Here is a 22,620-nt window from a genome sequence, read left to right as displayed (position 1 = left end):
TTCTCTCTGTATATATGTGTGTATGTATGTTTCTATATACACATATATAGTATTAGAGTATGAATATATACAATTGATTCATTTTTGTTGGGCCATGTGAAATAGCTACATTTTTTTCTACGGTTTTAAGTTTTAGCAAGATGTTAAAGTCACTGAACTGATTGCTGCTTTGGAAACAGATTTAGTACCCCTGACCCACTGCCTTAGGTTTATTTGTACAAACGGCACAGAAATACACAACTCCAGGTAGAGGGCAGCCCAGGGGTCACACCAGACATTCTGTCCTCACACTGACAGACAGAAGCCTTTACTATGAAGCCATCATGGGGACCTTGGCACCTTTCAAAGCCTGAGCCAGAGCAGAACAGGAGCTGGGCTATAGGCACATACTACCAAGCATCTGGGTAAAACACCTGTTTTGATATACAGGTGTTCTGCCTTCATGACCACAAGTAAACGTCTGGATATTTTCTTTAGTTTTCACCAAATGTTTGCTATTATAGAATAGACACAGCCACGTAGTTAAAGCAACCTGTGAGGGAAATGTTGCATTAACAAATGACTTGAGGCTCTTTGGTTCATCCTGAATGTGACAGTGACAGTCCGACACTGTCGTCATCTCAGCCTGTCTACTAAGGAATGCCCTAAGAGGGTCCAGGGAGTTCCTGTCTGCAGGCACTCATCTGCTGACTGTACGGTTACTCTTTCATTCCTCAGGAATCAGTACAAGTGTCACAAGAAACAGTTTTCAGTCTATAGTTTCAGAGTCTAAAGAACTGTTTTGAGAGCTGATTAAATGTGCATATTTCTTCCACATGTTGGTTCTAGCATTTCCCAGTCACAACCTCAATTTTTAGTTGAAAAAACTAGCTTTATAACTCAACCAATACCTGGAATGTATAATTTAACAAAATCCCTTTGATCTACACAGAACTGGATTAGACTGTAGGACAAGTGAATTCATCAGATTGGTGCTTTCTGTGGGGTGAGTGGATGTTTAAATCTGAAAGCTTCTATCGAGGCTTTTAAACACTAAATATTAATAATTGATAATCTACACATATAAATCTATTTTTAATCCCTCTATTTATTTTTAACCTATTCCTAAAAGCAGAGCTCAAATCCTACTACCTCCTAGAAGCCTTCTAAGCTTTTCCTTTAGTAGTCCTTGGTATGTGTCATTTTTTTTGTTGTTGTTGTTGTTTATTCTCATTTTATTAGTGTATTTATCTCTAATATATTTTTAGGTTTGGTATTGTGATGTGTGTCGTTGTTTACTATCTGTATTAATATGTTTTTTTGATATTGTTAACAGAATACCTGACACTAGGTACTTTATAAAGAAAACAGGTCTGTTTAGCTCACAGTTTGGGACATTCAAAGCATGGCACCAGCATCTTCTTGGTTCTGGTGAGGGCCTTTTGGCTATATAACAATATGGTAGACGGCATCATGATGAAAACACATGTAAGAGGGAGAGATCACATGGCAAGACAGGAAACCAGATGGATTCAGGAACCAGACTTCTTATTTTTTAAATGACAACCCCCTCCTTGCCTTTTTTGTTTTTTAACAACAACCTTGTTTTGTTGTGGGGCACTAACCAGGGTCCCAAGAAAACTATAGGAACCCCTTCTGAAGGTGGCACGCCCAAGGACCTAGTCACCTTCTGCAAGACTCCACCACCTCAAAACTGCCACACTGGAGACCATGAACCCTTGGGGGCCACAAACCAGAACACTATCTGGAATTGTTTAGCTTTGTGTGTGACTGACGAGTGCCATGTTGATGCAGTGTACTTCCATCCTGGTGAATAACTGTTCCAGAGAGGTGCAGAGGAAACTGGATGAAAGCATCCACTTTCCCCAGTGCCTCCACACCAGTGCTGTGGATTTACAAGCAGTGTTGGGAAGAAATACACTCAGCACTTTGTGGTCAAAGTGGGCTCATGGACTGGACCCCATCAACAGCTTGCTTCCTTCCAGTGAGTACATCAGGGTGCCCAGAAGGAAGCCATGATGGTCCTTCAAGGCCATGTAGAACTCATTAGTACTGGAAGAGAACCTTTAGAGTGGGGACAGGACTCAGGCTGGCATGAAGGGAATAACCTTTAACCCTCATTGTTTTTAGTTTAGGAAACTCTTATCCCTTGGGCTGGGGAGATATGAGCAAAGGGCTAAGATGGGCCCTTCTCCAGGGATAGCAGGCAGCTCTCATAGGGAACTGAAATAGCTGCCTATTTAAAAGTGGCCAGGTGAGTTTCTTGGGTGACTCTGGTTTGAAAGACTCCTGCCAGAAGGTCCCGGAAGTGATATAAATGTATTGGGTAATCAAGAAATACGTACTTATAATTAATTACCCAGAGGAAGCTCTCTCTCTCTCTCTCTCACACACACACACACACACAGATTTCCTAATACAATAAAACAGAAATCAGAAATGAAAGTGGTTCTTATTTTTCTGTTTAATTTTCTTTGCCTTTCCATATCCTCATTTTGTTTTAAAATCATCATTCTTTTCTCAAAACACACAGATAAATCAATGTTAACAGCTTGGTATGCATACTCTTATCCTTTTAAATTCAAACTTTTTTTTGGGCAAGTCACTGTTGTGTTTGCATTAAAGATTATGATATGAAAATATCTTTGTATCTTGATTTTCATTCTTTATCATACATCCTGGTGTGCACCATCCTTTCCAGATGAACAAATACTTTCATTTGTTCTTTTTTTTTTTTTTGACAGCTATTAATATCCCACAGAATACATCAACCACAGTTTATTCACTCCTTCAGTACTGATAGAAATTTGGGTTGTTTTGAGTAATTTTGTTTCTATGGATAAGTCTGTAGTGTTCTAATGTTCTGCTGTAATCATGCATTATTAATTTTAGAAAAATATCATCTAAATTATACAAAACAGAATTAAAAACACAGACAAGAGACAGACAAATGAGCAGATGAATACATGAAGGTATTACCTGGGAGTGGGGCTCCACACCATTTCTCTCTTGTGGTAACGATGTTTCATGATGGATTCTGTCTCCCAATGTACTCTTGTAAGTGCCTTGAGATTAGGAATCAGAAGACTTCCCCCCCCCCCTTTCTTTTCTCCAAAATTATGAGCATAGCCCTGCTAGGGGCAGCAGCCTCATGCCCACACATCCCCTGTGCTTTCAGTTTCTTCTGGAAATAGCTGTTTAGATGGGGAATGAAAATTTACCATGTTCACAATGTAATAAAATGGTGTATTTCCAGTTCAGCCCACAAGCTTTTATTTTTGATCCAGAATGAAAAACTATATACTTATTATTAGTGTTTCTTATTATTTCTGTAAAACAAAAAATGTCCTGAATTTCAAATGAGGATCTGGGTACAGGAAACCCTCCTCTAGAGTATGTGTGTGTTTGCATTGTATTTGTGTGTGTGTGGACATGGTGGGGGGGAAGGGGGGAGAGGGAGAGAGGGAGAGAGGGAAAGAGGGAGGGAGAAAGAGAGATAAGAGACAAACAGAGGAAGGGAGGGAAACCCTTGTCCTAATTGCCCTCAAGTGAGATGTTATTATCTTTCTTTCTGCTACTCTGGTCATATATGGAAACTGAACGTGCAATATGATGATTAACTATGAAAATGCCAGAAAGAAAGCAAAAAATAATGAGCTTAACATAAAGGTTTATATTTTTTTCTAAGTCCTCATTCATGTTTGATGTCTAAGAACTTGAATTTGTCATTAATAATATGGGCACTGAAATTTGCATATAAGCAAGATGAAATTTACAATTAGAAAAGATTCATAGTTGTTCCATATTTCTTTGAGTTCTTAATCTTTTTCGACTATTTTGGAGCACTGAATGACAGAAATCTCATTCTTGTATGTTATATGTCCTTTTGGAGAGACTATATTTGAACTGTTATGATAAGACCAAATCCTTTGGAAAAATAAGTGTTTTGATAAAAGACTAGGAGAAACTGTGTAGCATTTATAACTGTGTAGCATTTGTGTAGGAAAAATTATCTTCTATGTAACTTGAAGATATAGAGATTTTAAATTCTTCAGACTATGGTTTAAAATATCTTGGATATGGAATTCAGTGCTTTCTTTTTTGAAACACTGTGGAAAAACCAGGTAAAAGTTCCAATCAATTTATATAAAAATCTTAAGGTAAGTATGTTTCTGAGCCCACCTATAAAATTATCTAAAATTTCACACTGATAAAAATAAAAGCCACTCTCAAAAATGTTAATTTTTCAATAGGGGGAAAAAACAACAACAAACAAACAAAAACCCATCATCATAGTCCTATCACTCAAAGACAACCACTGTTTTTATTTTGATGTACTTCCTTTTAGTTTTATGTGTGATCATCTTTGCGGTGCTCATACTGTACATAGTAAATTTTATTTTTTGCTGGGCATCGTGGCACATGCCTGTAATTCCAGTAGCTAGGGAGGCCGAGACAGGAGGATGGCTCAGCAATGGTGAGGTCCTAAGTAACTCAGTGAGACCCTCTCTCTAAATAAAATTCGAAATAGGGCTGGGGAAGTGGCTCAGTGGTTGAGTGCCCCTGAGTTCAATCCCCAGTACCAAAAATAAAAAAAAAAATTATTTTTCTTTTATCCTCTAAGCATAGCATAAGTGTTTCCCACTCTCATATTTAGGTTCATAATAAGCAAAAATACCCACAAATATGAAGTATAGATGTGATCAGTTATAAACATAAACAAGCATTGTGAGAGGTAACAGGATTAGGGATAGTGTTTCTCCAGCTTCTCAATCAGGGAAAAAAGTTTGTCAGAAAGGGTCAAAAGGGCTGAACATTAACTGCATACATTATGAAATTATGAAATGCATAGCCATAGCGCTGGTTTTACATCACCGAAAAGATGAAAAGTTCTCAAGATAGGAAGTAAAAATGAGAAACATGGAGACAATTTGCGCATTGATGATGGGCCCATAAGGCGGGCATCTCTGATGTGGCTGATTGGGCTGCCTAGCTCACCCAATGTGAACTTGTTCACCTGCAGATGCTTGCATAACCTGGGGTTGCCTGATCTACACATTTTCTTCTCTGAATTGTTATTATTATTATTTTGGTACCGGGATTGAACCCAGGGGCTCTCAGTCACGAGCTACATCCTCAGCCCTTCTTTGGATTTTATTTAGAGACAGGGTCTCACTGAGTTGCTAAATGCCTGGTTTTTTCTGAGGCTGGCTTTGAACTCATGATCCTCCTGTCTCAGCCTCTCGAGCCTCTGGGATTACAGGTGTGCGCTACTCAGCCCAGCCCTCTGAGTTCTTATGATGTTTGAAGCATGGCCGTTTGTGTTTTCTTTGTCTCCAATGATCTGAAATTAAAGTAAAACTAATGGTATTAGTGGCTTTGATCTTTTTTTCTGTTTTTTATTTTAATTTTTAAGTAACAGATTATTTTCTCCCAAATGACATCTCACTCAGAACTTCACTATTTAAAAGAGAAAAAAGTGGATCGTCTTTGTTTGGAAAGGAGCAAAGCCTGAAGCCAAGATCCACAGTTTGAAGTTGAAAAAGTGCGTGACAGGCTATTTAAACTAATATTTACTTTCAAATTACAAAACATTTAGGCAAATCGCGAAATTTTACTTTTACTTATTGGCCAACAAAAAGTCAGTTTTAGAGAACTATCACATAAGGAGTTTCTTCCAGTTAAAAATAATCTGAAATTTTAGAAGCAAAAAAGTGACGGCGCTGGGGTTTTGGCTCAGCGTGCAAGGCCCTGGGTTTGACCCTCAGCACCACATAAAAAAATAAATAAATAAAATAAAGGTATAAAAAAACTTAAAAAAACAAAAAGTGAAATGTATTTGAAATTATAATTTTGGAACAAATGTTGGTTTTGTGGTTATACAATCTCTGAAAATCATCACTGTTCACCCAAAACAGTGTGAAGAAAATAGTGTGTGTCTGAAATTCACAGCTGAATATATCTTCTTTCTTTTAAAGGGAAAGTGTCTTTTCTTTAAAAGGGATATAAAAAGACATTAATTAAATCGATTAACTTGATTTATTTGTAGAGACAGAAATCAGAGATAAAGGAGAATGAATATTTTGACTTAAGAATTCAAAAATAGAATAAAAAAGACTGAATATAAAAACCGCTCTGTTTCTTGGCAAATTCATCATATAATGAATGGAGAGAAAGTGAATAAACGTTACAAATTCCTCTAAAAAAGTCAACAAACTATGGAATACTTGCATTTCATTGATGTTGAGGAGACAGCTGGGGAAATTTATAGTGTGATCATTTAAAACCACAGGTGTGTCCTGTTAGAACCCTTCACAATCTTCCCACTCCTTGTAGAACAAAATTCAAACTCTTTGCTCTAACCCCTGCCCACCTGTCCCCCACATTCCATGTCCTCCTTACCCTCACACTCAATTCTGAAGTCACACTTGCTTTCTGTCAGTTCCCAGATTACGCCCAGACACTTTTGCTTTTTAGGGAATCCGTCCCCACTCTTTCCTCTCTTGGATATTGCATTGCATACTGGGTACTGATTATGGGTTAAACTGTATTCCCCTTCCCAAAATTCATATGTTGAAGCCCTAGCCTCCAAGACCTTATTGGGGAAACAAGAGGTCAGTGTAGATGTGCTGAGTTAAGATGAGGTCATATGGGAGTTGCGTGAGCTCCTAATTCAAGGTGACCATTATAGTACCTGTCCTTAAAAATGGGAGGGGATATTTGGACATGCACAACATATAGGGAGAACACTCTGTGGACATCAAGGCAAGATAGAAAGTGATGGATTTGGAAGCCAGAGAACACCCAAGCAAATCAGCAGAAGCCAGGAGGCACAAAACAGATTCTCCCCTTCAGCTTGCTGGACAACTTGGGCCTCTACTTCTACCCTCTGATAACTGTGAGACAGTACATTTCTGCTAATTTAAGCCACTCAGTTTGTGGAACTTTGTGATAGCAGCCTAGGAAACTAATTCCAAACTTCTCTTCCTCAAGTTGTGGCTTAAAACACTTCTTTAGAGGAACCCTCGATTGCCCAGTATCAGAACTCAAATATAAATCTGTAATTATTTTATTGGTTTGCTTGTTATCACCCCCACTAGATAAAAGCTGCAGGAGAATCAGAGGTCCTGTCTTGTTCTTGCCTCTGGACTCATAGCCGCTCTCAAGGTATCTGCATGCATCATGGTGGGAAAGGATGTGCAAAGAGATATCAAAGATGAATGGCAGCTCTGAGCACAGTGTGTAGATTGTCATGCACATTTGGGATTTAGTTGGAGACACTTTGAGGATGCAAGAGAACTTAAAAATATTCTCAGTCCTTTGTTTTATGCCACATCTGCCTTGCTGATTGGCAAATTTTTAAATATTTGCAAAGAATAAAGATGTACCATTCAAAATGCTACAAAGTTTGGGGAAGAAGAAAACAGCAAAAGCCTCAAGCTTCCTAAGCTGTGGCTGGAAAGCTCACAAATTCTTCAAATATATGGTGACCAGTGGATCCAGTGGGTTTGCTTGAATTTAGGTTTATATATTTGAAATTTGTATCTCTAATAGTTGAAAGTATTTTCTCAAGTCCTTTAAGTCCTTACTCAAGAACTTCAAGAGAAAGTGATAGACACTTTCTCCATTTATCTTTAAAGGTAAAAGCAATACTTTATAGTTTGTCACTACAGAGAAAAGGACTGTTTCATAGCCATTTGGGAAATTACGCCAAAAAACAATTCATGAAGCTTTCCAAGTAGAAAGTCTTCCCTTTGGACCGGAAAAACGATCATATCCCCCCTTCCCTCTGCCCACCACCACAACCACATGCAGACATACCACAGATAAATAATGAAATCTTGGCAATTTTAGAGTGTGTGTTTTTCTTTCCTGCAGGAGAACAGGACAAAATGAATATTTATTACTAAGGATTGGGTAATATATTACTCAATTTTAAAGTCATGATTTTCAGAGAATAATTGCATCAAAATAATCCTCATTTCAAGTTCCTAGTAAAATGGAAGGAACCATTAAATGAAGTAATGGTCAAACATGCTCAAGAATTTCTGCAACTTGATGCCAGGATCCTTGAATGTTGACTAAAGGCTTTTTCAACTTCACCATTCTACTGCCTCAATTAGAATTTAACTTGGCTCTATTTTTTTATTCAAATTTGGATTTCACAATAATGTTCCTTGCAATGCAGGACCATTACCTGTGATTCTCTATTGGTCAACTGCTCTGATACAGTGTGAAAAACACATTTTCCATGATCTTATGGTCCTGAGAAATATAGCACCATGGAGTAGAGCCCCAGTGGCCAGGACAGAAGTGGTACCAGTGGTATCACAGGGAAAACTGGAGCAGCAGCTGACAGACTAATGTGGGTTCCTGATTTAATCACAGCTGTAAATACTGGCACTTCAGTATTGTGCCATCATATTACACCTTCTTGACTTTAACGTACAGTTCCAAAGGCTATGATTTGAAGTGGCGGTGATGTCTGGGCCACTCCTGGGATGATGCAATGGAGGTTAACATGTCATTTGACTAGACTGTAAAAAGAAACCTCTTGGAGGGCAGCAATTTTTCATGGGCACTCAGCAAATGTTTGCTATTTGAATGATTCTTTTATTTAACTATTATTATTAGAAAAATAAAAATTTTAAAGCCCATTTTTAAAGTTCACTGAGTTTATCTTTACATTTCTTCATTTTAAGATCCACTCATGAGAGAGATATCACTACCCTGTTCAAGTGATCATAGTTCTTATCCAACTTCCCTGAAAAGAAATTAGTCTTAACATATCTGGGTAGGTCTCTCAGAATGTTCCATTTCACGGGTGAGATATAACATGCTGTACTCATGAGAGCATTCTAATTTCACTATATAAGACTGCTCAAATGACAGTGTTTATATTATAAAGACTAAGGTCCTTGTTCATACATTCTTGAGGGACAAATGTGCTTTCCCCCCTACACTTCAGAAGTTTATATTTTGATCTTTTTACCATAGACATTTAGGACTCTGTGCATCTCATCAAAGAGCTAAGAAATACTTCTTTACTATATATATCAATACCATGTGGATGTTTGGGGTCATATTTACACCTTTGGTTTGCGGTGACATGTCATCAAGGGTATAAGAACAGAATGAAATTCATTCTATTTTTATGAGTTTAGGGGCCTAGGAAATTGTAAGCAATACCCATATTTCAGGGAGCTCCAGGGGCTTGGGAAGCAAGGAGTCTGTGAAATCTCCCAGTTTCCTGGCTAGTTAGCGAAGTGACAAAAATAAGGTTATGGGGACAGATGTTATGAATTTAGTTTTAGACATGTATAATTTTTGCACCTGAGAAATGTCTAGGCAGTACTGTGTCCAGAACTCAGAACTCAGAACTAGATTTTAGCCAGGCAAAGTGGCACATGGCTTGTAATCCCAGGTAGTTGGGAGGCTGAGGCAGGAGGATTTTCAGCTCAAGGCCAGCCTGGACAATTTAGCGAGAACCTCTCTCAAAATAAAAAACAAGAAAAGGACTGGGGATAAAACTTGGTGATACAACACTGCTGGGTTCAATGGCTAGTATCGCAAAACAAAAAATCTACGAGATTTTGGAGTCATCTCCAAATACTCCATACTCCATACTCTCCATACTCCTTGATTTATGATGGGGTTATGTCCTGATAACATTATGGGTTAAAAATACTGTATATTGAAAATGCTTTTGATACACCTAACCTATGGAAACTTAGTAGCTTAACAATCAGTACACTGAAGGGAATTGATCCTTTCCCTTTGTGATCTTGTGGTTGACTGGGATTTCGGGCTGGCTGAGGGAAGCATAACACATATTGCTAGTCTGGGAAAAGATCAACATTCAGCATTTGAAGCTTGGTTTTCCTGAATGCTTATCATTTTCTTGCCATCATATGGTTGAAAAATCGTAAGTAGAATGATTTTAAGTTGGGGACAGTTGGTAGTTACATTTGAAGCTTTGGGCGTGTATGAGAGCTCCCAAAGAGAAAGCATGTGGAATGAGAAAATAAGAGGGTTGGGGATAGAATGCTTGGAAACACCATAATTTAGGGGGCTGGCAGCAAAAGAGGAGCCAGCCAAGAAACAGGACAGAAGGATGTCACATAAGCATTGCGCGGAATGGGAAGCACAATCAGCATTATTAAATGATGCTGAGAGACTGAGCAGATGAGAATAGGAAATGGCCCTTTAGAAAAATTACTAGTAGGAAATGTGTACAAATAGCAATAGATTTATTCCCAATTGGCGAGATCTTAGATGGCTTATTTTCTTCTTACAGCTTCTCTAAAATTTTCTGAATTCTGTACAATAAATACCAGTTCCATTTCCGTTAAAAAGTTATTAAAATATAAAACAAATTCTCAGATAAAGCCTAAAATATTTAATGAAAACTTGAAGAAAAGAGCAAGTAATTATGTACTCTCTAGAATTTGAGTGCCTATGTGCCAGGTCCCAAGCTAAAGACAAAACAAAGAATGGAGAATGGCTCTGCTCTTTCACAAACAGGAAAGCAGCTGGTTTGGCAAGTGAGGGGTTTGCGCAGGGTGCAATGGCAGGGGATGAGACTGCAGAAGTCGTCTGCCACCAGATTACAATGGACTTTATGTGTCTTGTCAAATAATACAGCTTTATTCTGAGAGCTGCTGAGAGGTTTTTTAAGGGGCAAAGAGAGAGCTGGAATTGGGCTTTACCTAAGTTTATCTTCCTTTCTTTCTCCTTCTCTTCCTTCCTTGCTCCTCATTTTTTTTTTTCAACAGTCAAAGAGGTAGGCTTTATTCAAGTGTGAAGAACAGAAACAGAACTCTTGCAGGGGCAAGAGGGTACCCCGATAAGGGGTGTCCACTGAAGTTGACTTTCTACTTAACTTGGGAAACAGAATGGCTGCAGGCCAGGAGGAGTCCAAGGAGAAAGACAGGAGGCATGGTTCCCAGGAACTGCAACAACTCATGGCAGTTCCTCAGAGGCAGGCTGGGCGCAGAAAAGTGGGCATAGCATCAACAGGTCAATAGGATATGACTGATTGGGTGTATATTACGAATACAACTGATTGGATGTATATTATGGGAAGGAAAACATCAAGAACATCTGGTGTGTGTTTGGGGAGTCTGTGAGCAATTTCTTTGTGCTTATCAAAGACCATAAGTAGGGGAGTGCCCTTTAATGAAACAAGGAAAAGATTGTGTTTACAACAGGCACATCTTCCCTTCTTCTCCACTGCCCTTTTCCTCCGGGGAAAACAGGCAATAATTTTGGTACAGAAGAAAAGAAAGAAAAAGAATGACTAATGACTACTAAATGGGTAGTGTTAAGTGTCCTACAGATTACACATAGTTATGGTGATTGATGCATGAACTATAAGAGCAAGTGTTATTATAGAAGGAATAAAGAATAAGTGCCTATGTGAGATCTATTTTTGAGACCATGGCCATAAGATAGACTTTGAAACCTTCAGGTATTTCCTTGCCACATGTGCATATTTGGAAACTTTCCTTTTTCCAGTTAGTAGAATTCAGTATTTCTGTGACAAAGAGTGGTGGTGGAGTTCTTTTTTTTAGGAAATGTTTACATAGATGGCTGTGACCTCCCAGGAAGGGGCTTTTATAACTAAATGTAAATCCTTTAAAGTAAGTCACCAAAAAGGGTTCGGTCCCAAGTGAACTGTACTAGTTTCAGCTAACAGGTGACAGCTGCTGCACCTGTCACAGGCACGTATCTATATTCTTGCTTTCTCTCTTTTATCTCCAATTGTACAGTATGGAAAGCAGGCCGAAGATGCCCAACTAGTTAAGTTTGGGAAGCCAAATCCGAACTTGGATGGAAGTGCTACAGTATAAAACTTCCCTCCAGACCAAAACCAATAGATCAAGGCATTGATCAAGTAAAAGTAACTCACCCCGGGGCCGGACTCATCCAGCCCTAATAGAACTTCTGTGGCATAAGGGACCACTCGCCTGCACAGATGTCACTTACTAGTGCAAGGCCTTCAGGATCGTCCTACCTCCCAAACAGAGGTGGTGGCAGAGAGGGCTGGTCCTTAAACCACTTACTCTCTCAATCACTGAAAAAGTTTCCTAAAAGGTAAAGAAAGACACAAGAAACACTCTTTTCAGGGAGGTTCTTCCTTTCATTCCTTTGGGGAGAACAGTGTTTCAAGATGAGTTTTCATTCACTCCGGACAGTGGTTCTAAGCAGCAGTTAAGTACTAACAGGATGGTTAGAGACCCTTGGCTTCCCCAGGTGCCCTCCTCCCCTACCTTCAGGTAACTCTTTAGATGGAGAGCCTGGCACCTCCCTTCCTTCTCTAGTGCCACTGGCTTCTGGCCCGAGCCCAAGCCTGCGCCCGCCACCCGGAGCCCTCACTCGCGGGGTAGTGCGCCCCAGTGCGCGAGCCACAGACTCCCGCGCCGCCGCTTGTTGCTCCGGCTGCCGCGCCGTGGGGAAGTGAAAATGAAATTGACTTTTCTGAGAAATGATGAAAGCGGCTCTGCCTGCCAATGAACAGCGGCGGCGAACTTCCGCACCTCGCGGCCAGGCCGCTCGCGCCCTCCCTCTGCCTCCACCTCCCGGTTGCACAAGCTTGAAACAAACACTGGGGAGGAAGGGCGGAGGGAGGAGGGCGGAGGGGGAGGCGAGGCGAGGGAGGGAGCGAGGCAGGGAGGAGGGCGGGGGGTGGGGGGATTTCCAGCCTCAGCTCTTCGCAGTTTCCTCTCCTTGTTTTGCTTTCGATCTGGACTGTTCTCAGGCAAGCCGGGGAGTAACTTTTAGTTTTGCTCCTGCGATTATTCAACTGACGGGCTTTCATTTCCATTTCACACACCCTAGCAACACTTATACCTTGCGGAATTGTATTGGTAGCGTGAAAAAGCACACTGAGAGGTAACATTTTTCAAATAATAGTTGTGACTGTGCGTGTGTTTCTCTCGAGGGCATGTTTATGGGGACTGGAAAGAGCTGTGTGTGTATGCGTGACCTGATGCTTTGACACGATGTTTTGCAGACGGAAAATGCCGAGGTTCATAAATATTAATACCGATTTTTGGAGGAACAGTCGGCGCAATTATGGATCATCTGATTTTAGGGGAAGCAGGTTCTGCTGCTGTTGCTGCTGCTACTGGGGCTGCTGAGGCTGCAAGGAGAAGGAGGAGGAGGAGGAGGTAGAGAGGGAGGAGGAGGAGGAGGAGGAGGTTGGTGGAGGTTTAATTTCACTTTTGGATTTGCAGATGCGGAGAGGTGGCTCCATGGACACAGACCTGCTCTGTGTGATTCTGCGCCCCAGGTGTCATGTGTGTGGGTACATGTCCGCAGGAGTCGGGCCTCATTTAAAACAAAATTGTGTGTGTTTGTGTGTGTTCACAGCCACCGCCGCCACCAGATCCCAAGAAGGAGAGCGGGTCCCTCCCGGTGCCCGGCCGCGGCGCCTCTCTCCAGGCAGTCCCCAGCGTCTATAAGCAGGCACCCGCCGCCGCCTGCTGCCCGCGCCGGGGCCGGGAGGGGCGCCTCCCGCCGCGGCCAAAGGAAACTTAATGGGTCGCCTCGAGGCGGTCCCAGGGCTCGCACGCTCGTGGGGCTCAGGGTAGGGTCGCTGGCGTCCGGTGGCAGCTGCTGGAGCCGGCGGGCGGGCTCCGCGCGGGGCTGGGCGCCGGGCCTGGCCGACGCGCCCGGCTTCCTGGGGGCTGGGCCGCCGCCACTCGGGAGGGACGTCGCGTCCTCCTTCCCGCCGGCCGGCGTCCGGCCTGGCTCTAGGGCTTTGTCATTGCACTTGTCCCGGGGCGCGAGGGGTTCGGGCGGCGCGTCCCGGGAGCGCGCTGCGCCGAGGGGTCATCTGCCCCGGCCGCGGCCTAGCGCCGGGCGCCTGCGGGTCCCCGCAAGCGCCCCCGGGCCGGCCTCGCGCGCTGGGCCTGACCCGCCTCGGCTACGGAGCGGGTGAGGTGGGGGCGGGGAGCCTCGGGGGACCAAGTGGCGCCCTGCGGGCAGGCACGGGGCCAGCGTCCCCTCGGGGTCCTGGGGCGCGGGCGGCGGCGGGGTGGGGACGTGAGTGCCCGCCCCGTGCCCTCCGACCCCCTCTGGGCGCCGGGTGACATTCGCCCGCCGGCCGAACATGGTTGGTCCAAAGCCGCGGCCGCCACTTCCTTTCCGCCTCGCCGGCCGGGCTCGCCCACCGAGCGATGCCGGCCGCGGCCAATCGCGGCGCCTGCCCGCTCCCAGCTGCGCGGCCTGGGGGCCGGCACCCGAGAGCGGCTCCGAGAGCCTTTCCAAGTGCGAAGGGTTTGGGTGTAACTCGTCCCCTCCCCGGGACGCGGCCGCGTCTCCCGTCGGCCCCAGGTCTTGGTGCGTTTGCCACCCTCACCCTCTCGCCCCTTAGAAGGAGGAAAGGGAAGGAAGGAGGGCTGGCAGCCCGAGCCGGGAGCGAGGACTGTGTGCAGGCACCAGGTGAGACGCCCGGGTCAGCCGGTGGAGGCTGGACCCTTGGTGATCGGCTGTAAATGTGACTCCTGGGACTGGCAGTCGAGGTTGCTATATATCAGCCGGGTGGATTTCACTCCTTCCAAACCCAGTAGTGTTTGAAACTTGGGGACATAGCACCCGCTCCCTCCGCCTTCACCGTCGTTCCAGTGTGGGCACTGGGTAGTGCTCCTTGTCTTTGGTTATGGACTAAGAAAATGCAGCCTCTGTCTAGATGAGGAAAAGTGCTGCTGGCCCTTGGCTTCTGCCAGTGGCCTCCCTGTGGCTGTGACTTGGTCTGCTTTTGATGAATGGCTCGCGAGGGTGGAGGATAGTTACATTTCCTGTTGTGAATTTTCAGGAATCACCAAGGTTGCTGTCAAGCCTGCAGTCATTTATTAGTTTCCAAATCGACTGCAAGTAACATTTGAACGAAGCTGCCTGCGCTTTCTGGTAGTTCAGGACAGGTGCAGACAGGGGTCTGGTAACAGATTGCCTGTGAAAGGTGGATGGTCTTCGTGTTACACAGATGCACATTCCCCTGCCTGGGATTCGAGGGTGACTCTGTTTATTTTTGGGGGAAGGGGGTGTGGGTGCGGGGAGAAAGGGAAAAAAAATAAAAACCTAAAATATCCTGGAAAAACTTGTTTTTTCTAAGACAACTTTTGCAGATGGAATATTTAGGACTTAAACAGGCATCTCTAGGTGTAACCTTGGAACATCTATTGATTGATGTAGCAAAGTCCAGAATTTCACTGTAATCAGTGAATGATTATAATTTATAACTTTGCCTATTGTGTAAGAAGTTAGATTTTGGCTTCTTACATCCAAGAGTTCCTGTCTGTTATGATTTGTAACTGCTTCTTAAATTTAAACATCTACATATTTCATTCTCAATGAGTTTTTTATTGTTGACCTTCAAAAGTTAGAAATTCACATATTTCAGACTTACTTACCTGTAAAAATGTCATCATAATAAAAGTAAGGTTTTGTAGTCAAATCTGAAGCAAACTATGGTCAACTAAGAGTTGTTGTAAGTCCTGACAGTTCTATGAACTATAGCCCTATTTTTCTCTTGCCTGCCTTCTGAAATACTCTATTAGGCAAATATTTAATATCCCAGAGCTAGTTAAAGTGATTTGAACTTAGCAGTGGAAAATTTGAAACTTTGGATGTTCGACAGTTTATATGTATTGATTTTCTTGTGCTATGAAGGACATTGCATTTTTATTCTCAGCATTATCTAGTATAAGTTGTGATGTTTTTAGAGCATTTTCACATAATTGCCTTTTGATAGTGAACAGACCACTAAACTATAAATGTGATATCTGGGTCATGTTCCCTTATCTTCCTTCTACCAAAAAGAGCTTAAAGTAGTCAAGGGATTATTTATATATTTAATAAATATTCATAGAATATTCACTGTGTGCCAGACACAGTACTAGGCTATGCGGATTCAACGGAAAACAAGAAAGCCAGCCACTACGCTCTATAGAGATTTCATTCTAGTTGATGAGCTATCAATCATCAGCAGCAACAAAAATAAATACAGTAATTACCTTTTGGAGTTAGTTTTATGAAAGGTAATAATAATACTTAACTATGTATTTATAGGGTGGATTTTATAAGCAGTTGAGCTACTATGTATAAAACAACAGTGTCTAAAGTTATAGCAATCTACAAGTGTGAAGGCATTAACTTTGAGAATTCTGTCCGATTATTATTAAGGAAAAAAAAAAAAGCCAGGAAATTGTGACTAGATCAGATGTTAACTTTCTCGTATAGCATTTTCTACAAAAAGGCATTTTACTTCTTCTGAGAGTATGTAAGTAATGGTAAAGAATTAAACATAAGATAAATATTATATGCAAAGTACCAGGAAATTATTATAGTGACAAAATATCAGTGAATTTTTTTCCTGGTAGAAGAAAAGTTAGGCTTTATTCCTGGAGACCAAGTGATACATAAATAACAGTGGTTGGATCCATACATTTTCCCTCTTTATATCAGGTAAAACATCTTCTCAAGCATCATTGTGCTTTAGTTTGAATTTTCTTGACCATGTTTCTGACTCTTGAATTCATTGTCTGTTAACTACAGTTTTGCACTTAGCTGATTTCAGTAGTTTGCTATACCATACTTAAAGTGACTTGATTAACTTGCATTTATTGACTTTTTACTTCTGTGCCCAGTACCATAATATGTGAAAATAACGTGATAATATGTGAAAATAAATATAATAGTGCATTCTTAAAACATGAAATATAAAAACACAAAATAATTATAAAAGTAAAAAGCTGTGAAATATCAATTATTATTAATAATAAAATCCAACTCTTTTCATGTATATTGGACACCCTGTCCCTTCCCACACAGGATTAGGAGGTCAGGACTTTCCATCTCTCTCTGCCCCATCTCTGCCCTTCTTTTGGCCTGGGTGGATCAATCTTTGGTATAGAATGTCAGCTTAATGCACAGTGGCAGTGTTGAGGAATTGGCTCTCACATTGGGAGTGGCTGGTGGAAAAGAGTTAAGGAAGTTTGGTTAAACTTTGATTTTTTTTTTTTTCACAAAGGATGGTGAATTATTGACAGGGTTCAGAGTTAATCTGAAGCCAATATTTTTTATAAAATGCTAAGGGAAATACATAACGCTGAAATCCATCCCTTGGACTGCTAATGCTGGGTGGTAGCCTTGTCCGGAGGATTCCTGGCCCTCTCTGGATTCAGGGCAAGCAGCTTTTTACCTTCTCAGGTCCCTTTAAATTGATTAACCCCTTATGAATTCTGTCTTTTGGCAGACCATCCCTGAAAGAAGTTGTGTTTATGTAGGAAGCCTTCATGTGCCCATTTTTGTGACTCAAGAGACACAAATGACTTCTGGTCAGGACTCCTGTTTTGACTTGAGAAAACTAGTATCACAAGTCTCCTTTATCCCATTCCAGCCAAATGAAAAGAGTTGGCATGTCAGATAGTCTGGGCAGATCTGTATTGGGTAAATTCTGTCCTGTTAGCCTTCCTGAGGTCCTGAAACCAGTGGAGGACCTACCTTCAGAATTTTTGAGTTCTGCTGTGGATCCAGGGACACCATGGATTATTTTAAATGAATAATTAACTTGCTAAATGTAGTAATTTGAGCAATCATTTTGTTAAATGAACACATCCATCATGCTGTTATTTCATTTATTTATTAAATATTTGTTGACAAACAGCTGAGTACCAGGCTCTGTACTGGAAGGTGCATGAACTTAGAAGCCTGGAGTTGAGTTTTTAGCTCTTTTATTAACTACCTAGCCACTTCCTCCTTTGGGACCTTCATTTTTACATTTGCAAAATGTGGCCAGAGTCCTGTCATCCTTATAGGACAGTGTCTAATCAAAGTGATTTAGGGGAGGGAGCTTTTAGAAACCACGTAGAACCATAGGGATGTGAGACTGAGTAGAGCCCCTTCCACTCCTTACTTGCTCCCACTATGGATCTTTTCTTCCCCAGTTTATGCCAGATCCCTAAGCACAGTCCCTCTCAGGTTTGTGAGCCAGAGCAAGGCTGGAGAACCATGGACTCTCTTCCCAGGGCCAAATCTTTGATCTCTGCATTGATTCAGAGGCCATGCCATGCAGAAAGCATGTTTTCATATATGAATTAATGCTTGGAACAGGGGACCTGTGGTCACTTTGTATAGGCTCTGCTTATGTTGACCTTGCTTGTCCTACAAAAAAGCAGTATTTATGTTATGGTTGTGATACTTCATATTTTCCATTTTGAAAAGGCAAGGACTTTGTTTTACGGGTTTGTCTCTTTGTCCAGAAGGCCATAGAGAATTATGTTTGTTTTCTGGTTTGTTTTGATTCCGTTCTGGCTTATAGCCCCTTTTAACAGCTTAGTATTCAGCTCCATTAGCAAGAAAGAACTAGAGTTGAGCAAAGAATGTCTTCATAGGAGAAACAGGACTTCTGATGATATGTTCCAAACATTTTTATCTTGAAGACAAGAGCAAATTAGTTCAATGAAAATCTTAATTTAGGATTTTGTGTGATAAAAGCCGGTCCAGTAGTTTTCATTAAACAAACATTTTTGAGAGTTAACTACTTGCTATGTAATTTTCATAAATAATTTCTTTCAAGCATACTTAGCAATCTGTTGCTCTGTGTAACAGCATTTGATACTTGCACACTTAATGTGATCAAAGGAAAATGAGCTTATATTTTAATTTGTCCTTATTGAGCTTATGATTATCAGGGTTTTTTTGGAGGATCCAAAGAAGTGCTTTGTAGATAGAAAATGCTGTCCTGGCCCCATCAGCTCAGAAGCCTACTGACTTTTCCATTTCATGAGGTTGACATTTTGAGTGAGACAAAACTGCATACAAATTGCTTTATTTCCAGCGATATCTAACATATTATTTTTGAAAGAGTATTTTTTCTTCTCTTTACCCTAGATTTATTGAAGAAGATGAGAAAAATTACAGCAGGGAAAAGTGAGTGTCTTAACACCTGGAAATGGTGTTAGTGGGGTGAGGGAATAGGATGGGGAGGGTATGCGAGTTGGGGGATGGGCGATGAAAAAGAAAAGCAGGTGGAGAGCAGATTAAGTAGTAGCTCTGGCTTCTTGAGTGGAAGAGAAGAGGCCACCAGGCAGGTAGATCAGGTAGATTGGCTGTCTCTTCAGGAATGTCATTGAAAGTTTTGGAGGTGAGGAAAGCCAAATAGTAGTTAATTAATAATAATTCAAGGACTGGTGAAAATAATGGTGGACCCTCTGCTTTTGATTTTGGGGTTGGATCTTTTTTATCCCAGGGACGGGAAAAAGATGGGAAAACTGGGAGCTGACTTTATACAAGTAAACACACAGTTGTGAGTGGTTGTCATTTGGGCATGGTTTAAGTCACCTTAGAGGTACTGGGGGGTGAAGTATTGTTTGGAGATGGAAGAATTGCTACCCATGATGTGAGGCTCCAAACTCCATCTAAAATTGCCCTTGAAGGCAACAATAGGCCCCCAGGGGAAGATCCATGTGAATAAAATTAATCAGAAATACCGTAATAACTCTCTTAGGCCCTCCGCCCTTCCCCTTGTTGCTCTTCCTTAGTGCTGTTTTACTTTTGTCAATGGCGGGAGCTATGTAGGAAATTAGGAAAATAGAATGGACTGATGCTGTGCTTTCCTAATAGATGGCACAGGTTAAGGTTGAACTATGGGTACTGTAATAGGGTACTGCGGGTCACTGTCTGGAAACATGGTATTCTATACTTGAGATTATACATTGAATTTAACGTAGTGTTATGCATTTAAAGTTTTAAAAACATTAAACTCAGTTTCAGTACTTCTGCTTTTAGGACCTTACTTAGTAATTGGAGGTGGGAATAAAAAAAATCATACATGAGGATATTTATTGAATGAGGTTTTGTTATATGAAAACTTGGAAACAACCTGAATATCCCAACAGTAGAGACTCATGTAATATGGCCCATCCAGAATATAGGGAGTTTATAAAATTAAAAAAAAAAATTTAAATGTTTTCCAACAGCATTTAGAAGATGAGGAAATATATCTGATCTCTGTTGGTGGATGAGGGAAAAAGGATATTAAATTGTGCCTCTAGTTCTGTTTTAAAATCCTATGTGTGTATTGGTGTATACAACATTTTTTAAAATCCTGAAAGAAAACATATCATTTTGATGGTGGGATTGTGGGTGTTTGCCTTTTTTGCGCCTTGTATTTTCCAAATTTAAAACAAACACAGTTAATCTTGTAACCAGAAAAATGTTCTCAAGACAATGCTGAAATATTCTCTCTGACCCCACCTCTGGTAAATGTGAAGAGTAGGAAAAGCAGCTTGGGTGTTGCCTTCCCTTGGACTTAGCCCCTTTCCAGTTCTGTCTGCCTGTGTTCAGATCCAGGCTCTAGGATTCCGACTAGCCAGTGCAGAATGTACTGCTGTCCCGATGCAGCTCTTGCTACTTGAAGGGTTGGGATAAGCCAAGGTTCTGACTTGTTGCCCCATTTCACAGTAATTATGAATGCTTCAGAAATTCAGAACACCTAGGGGCGGGGAGAAATGAATTCCTTACTGATATTTACAACAAGGTCAGCAATCACAGTGACACTGCAGTGTTGATGCCCCACACCTAGATTCTCAGTGCTGTGAAAACTGATAGATCTTTGGTGTCATTTTCACTGCACAGACTGGGACAAAGCAACTGTCCTTCTCAAGAGGAGAAAGAGATCCTATACTTTAGCTCTTGAGACAGGGTGGAAAGGATCCAGAGTTCTTTCCCTAACCTTTCAGGATGTATGCCTTTAAAACTCTGGAGATGTCTCCTCACTCTAGCCTTCCTTTCTTTTAAAGTATAAATACCTAGGGAGATTGGGGTATTCCTAACACCCTGGGACCTTAACCAAGGGACCTAGTCTAGGTTGTAAGTATTTGATCCTTTTGAGGAGATAAGAAATTGTATTATCCTTTTGGATGAAAGCAATTAATTTAGACAAAGGGCTACAGATCTAATTCTCCTGGTATGTGAACAGCAAAATATTCCTAGCCAGAGTTCACGGTTTCTGCGTCCTCTACCTTCCCTGTTTTATACTGTGTCTGTTCCCATGTTGTGGGAGGCTAGGGCATTCCCCCCCACCCCAACACCCACCTTTACAGGTCTTCTTAGGAAGACTTAATCAGATTGTGAACTCTGACTTCCCACAACTGAAGAAAAGTCAAATGCCTCATTGTGATCTGAAAAAAAATATTAGAACACTTTCACTCCCTTTATGAATATGAGATATTTTTGGATTGTTGTGAAACTAAGGTTGGGTGGAACCGTTATGAGTTCAGAGACTGAACGCAGAAAGCACAGCCAAAAGAAAAAAAAAATAAAAGAATTGATCAGGGTAACACTGGCCAATAAGGGTACAACGCAAGCCACACAAATATCTAGAAGAGTGAGAAGGCAGGCAAAATTAATTTTAATAGTAATCCCATTGTATCCAAATATTGTCATTTCAGTGTCATTAATGTAAAAATGAAAATGAGATATTTTACATTCTTTTTTTTTCATAATATGAATCTTTAATATCCAATGTGTCTTTCACCTGCCGCATGTCTTAATTCAGCTTAGCTTCTCTTCAAGTGTTCAGTAGACACATGTGGCCAGTGGCTACCGTAGTGAATGGTGTAGGATTAGCAAATGAAGTAAGATGTGGTGAGAAATCTAGGGGATTCAGTTAGTGGTTGTTCTAGTTATAACTGCATGGGTCTCCTTTGCCCCTCCCTACAAAATCTTACCTGATGTTTTTAGCCTAAAACAAGAAAATGCTTGGAATTCCTATAGAAGCAGCACGTTGTATAATCTATTCATGTTTCCTAGCCTCTTGGTCTGTTGTGGAAACCTTTGATTTCTTGGAGATTCCATTTCTGCCACCTACATGGCCAGTGATTTGAGAGCCTGGAGCTGAGTCATCTTTCTTTGCATCCCACACCAGTGCTTGATACCCAGTAAGAGCTGTATACATATTTGTTGCTTCGATTTTCAGTTGTAAAGCAAAGGTTCGTTTGGAAGGCAGAATTCCAGCTCAGGAGGGGTGACACAGATCTGCTTTGTGTTAGAAACCTAATGGAATATGTATTAAGCTCATGAACATTGAGATTTGTTGCTTTGCATTAGGGTTTGTCATTTTATAAGGGTTCAGCACCCAGAAGGGGACTTTTTTTTTTGTTTGACTTTTCTCCTGTGTACCCAGGTCTTTAAAAAAAATTTTTTTACTAGTCCATTCCTCTGACTTTTTAGTCCCAATGGTGATACTGATGCCTCAGGTACAAATAAATAAGCCGTATTTGGTGACAGACTGGAAATACATATTTGAGAGCTGCTAGTTTCTTCATGGCTTCTTTATTAACAGTGATTTTGTTATTGTTATTAGCAAACACTTTGAACCCATAATCTGTATGCAGTGCAATTCCTTTGAAATCAAACGCCGTATTTTACAGTTCCCTTCATTTGTTCTCCTTGACTATAATGGTTGGGTTGAAGCAACAGACTTATCCATAGAGCCAAGGCAATTTATTTTTACTGAAGCCTACCTAAGAACTGCTTAGGTAGCTTTCCTCTGCAAGATTAAATGCGACCTTCACGGAATCATGTTAGCAGGGCCAGCAGCTAGAAAAATAA

The 22,620-nt window shown here is 41.3% G+C and overlaps 2 protein-coding genes across 11 annotated transcripts in view; one reads left to right on the top strand and one right to left on the bottom strand.

Annotated features, from left to right (window-relative positions):
* The window catches only part of Primpol (primase and DNA directed polymerase), a 162,274-nt gene extending 159,043 nt beyond the window's left edge, over nucleotides 1-3,231 (bottom strand). Inside the window, exon 1 of the mRNA XM_040294325.2 lies at nucleotides 2,980-3,231. The gene's annotated coding sequence lies outside the window, so the exon portion shown is untranslated. The remainder of the gene's footprint in view (nucleotides 1-2,979) is intronic.
* Nucleotides 3,232-12,703: 9,472 nt separating this feature from the next.
* Nucleotides 12,704-22,620, top strand: part of Irf2 (interferon regulatory factor 2) — an 86,527-nt gene continuing 76,610 nt past the window's right edge. For 2 of the 10 annotated variants that reach the window (XM_005329225.5, XM_021729065.3), the window contains exon 1: nucleotides 12,704-12,894. Coding sequence is in view for 1 of the 10 variants with exons in the window: in XM_078031028.1 (XP_077887154.1) it covers nucleotides 13,300-13,305 (6 nt within the window). In the remaining 9 variants the exon portion in view is untranslated. Of the gene's footprint in view, nucleotides 12,895-13,015; nucleotides 13,173-13,224; nucleotides 13,306-13,445; nucleotides 13,592-14,313; nucleotides 14,449-18,914; nucleotides 18,937-22,620 lie in introns of those variants that run through there. The other 8 variants (XM_078031029.1, XM_078031033.1, XM_078031030.1 and 5 more) reach the window with 8 other exon arrangements.

The sequence above is a fragment of the Ictidomys tridecemlineatus genome, chromosome 14 (assembly GCF_052094955.1).
Source record: "Ictidomys tridecemlineatus isolate mIctTri1 chromosome 14, mIctTri1.hap1, whole genome shotgun sequence".
Taxonomy (NCBI): Eukaryota; Metazoa; Chordata; class Mammalia; order Rodentia; family Sciuridae; genus Ictidomys; species Ictidomys tridecemlineatus.
The sequence above is the reverse complement of the archived record's forward strand: the minus strand, read 5'-3'. Positions and strand labels throughout refer to the sequence as shown.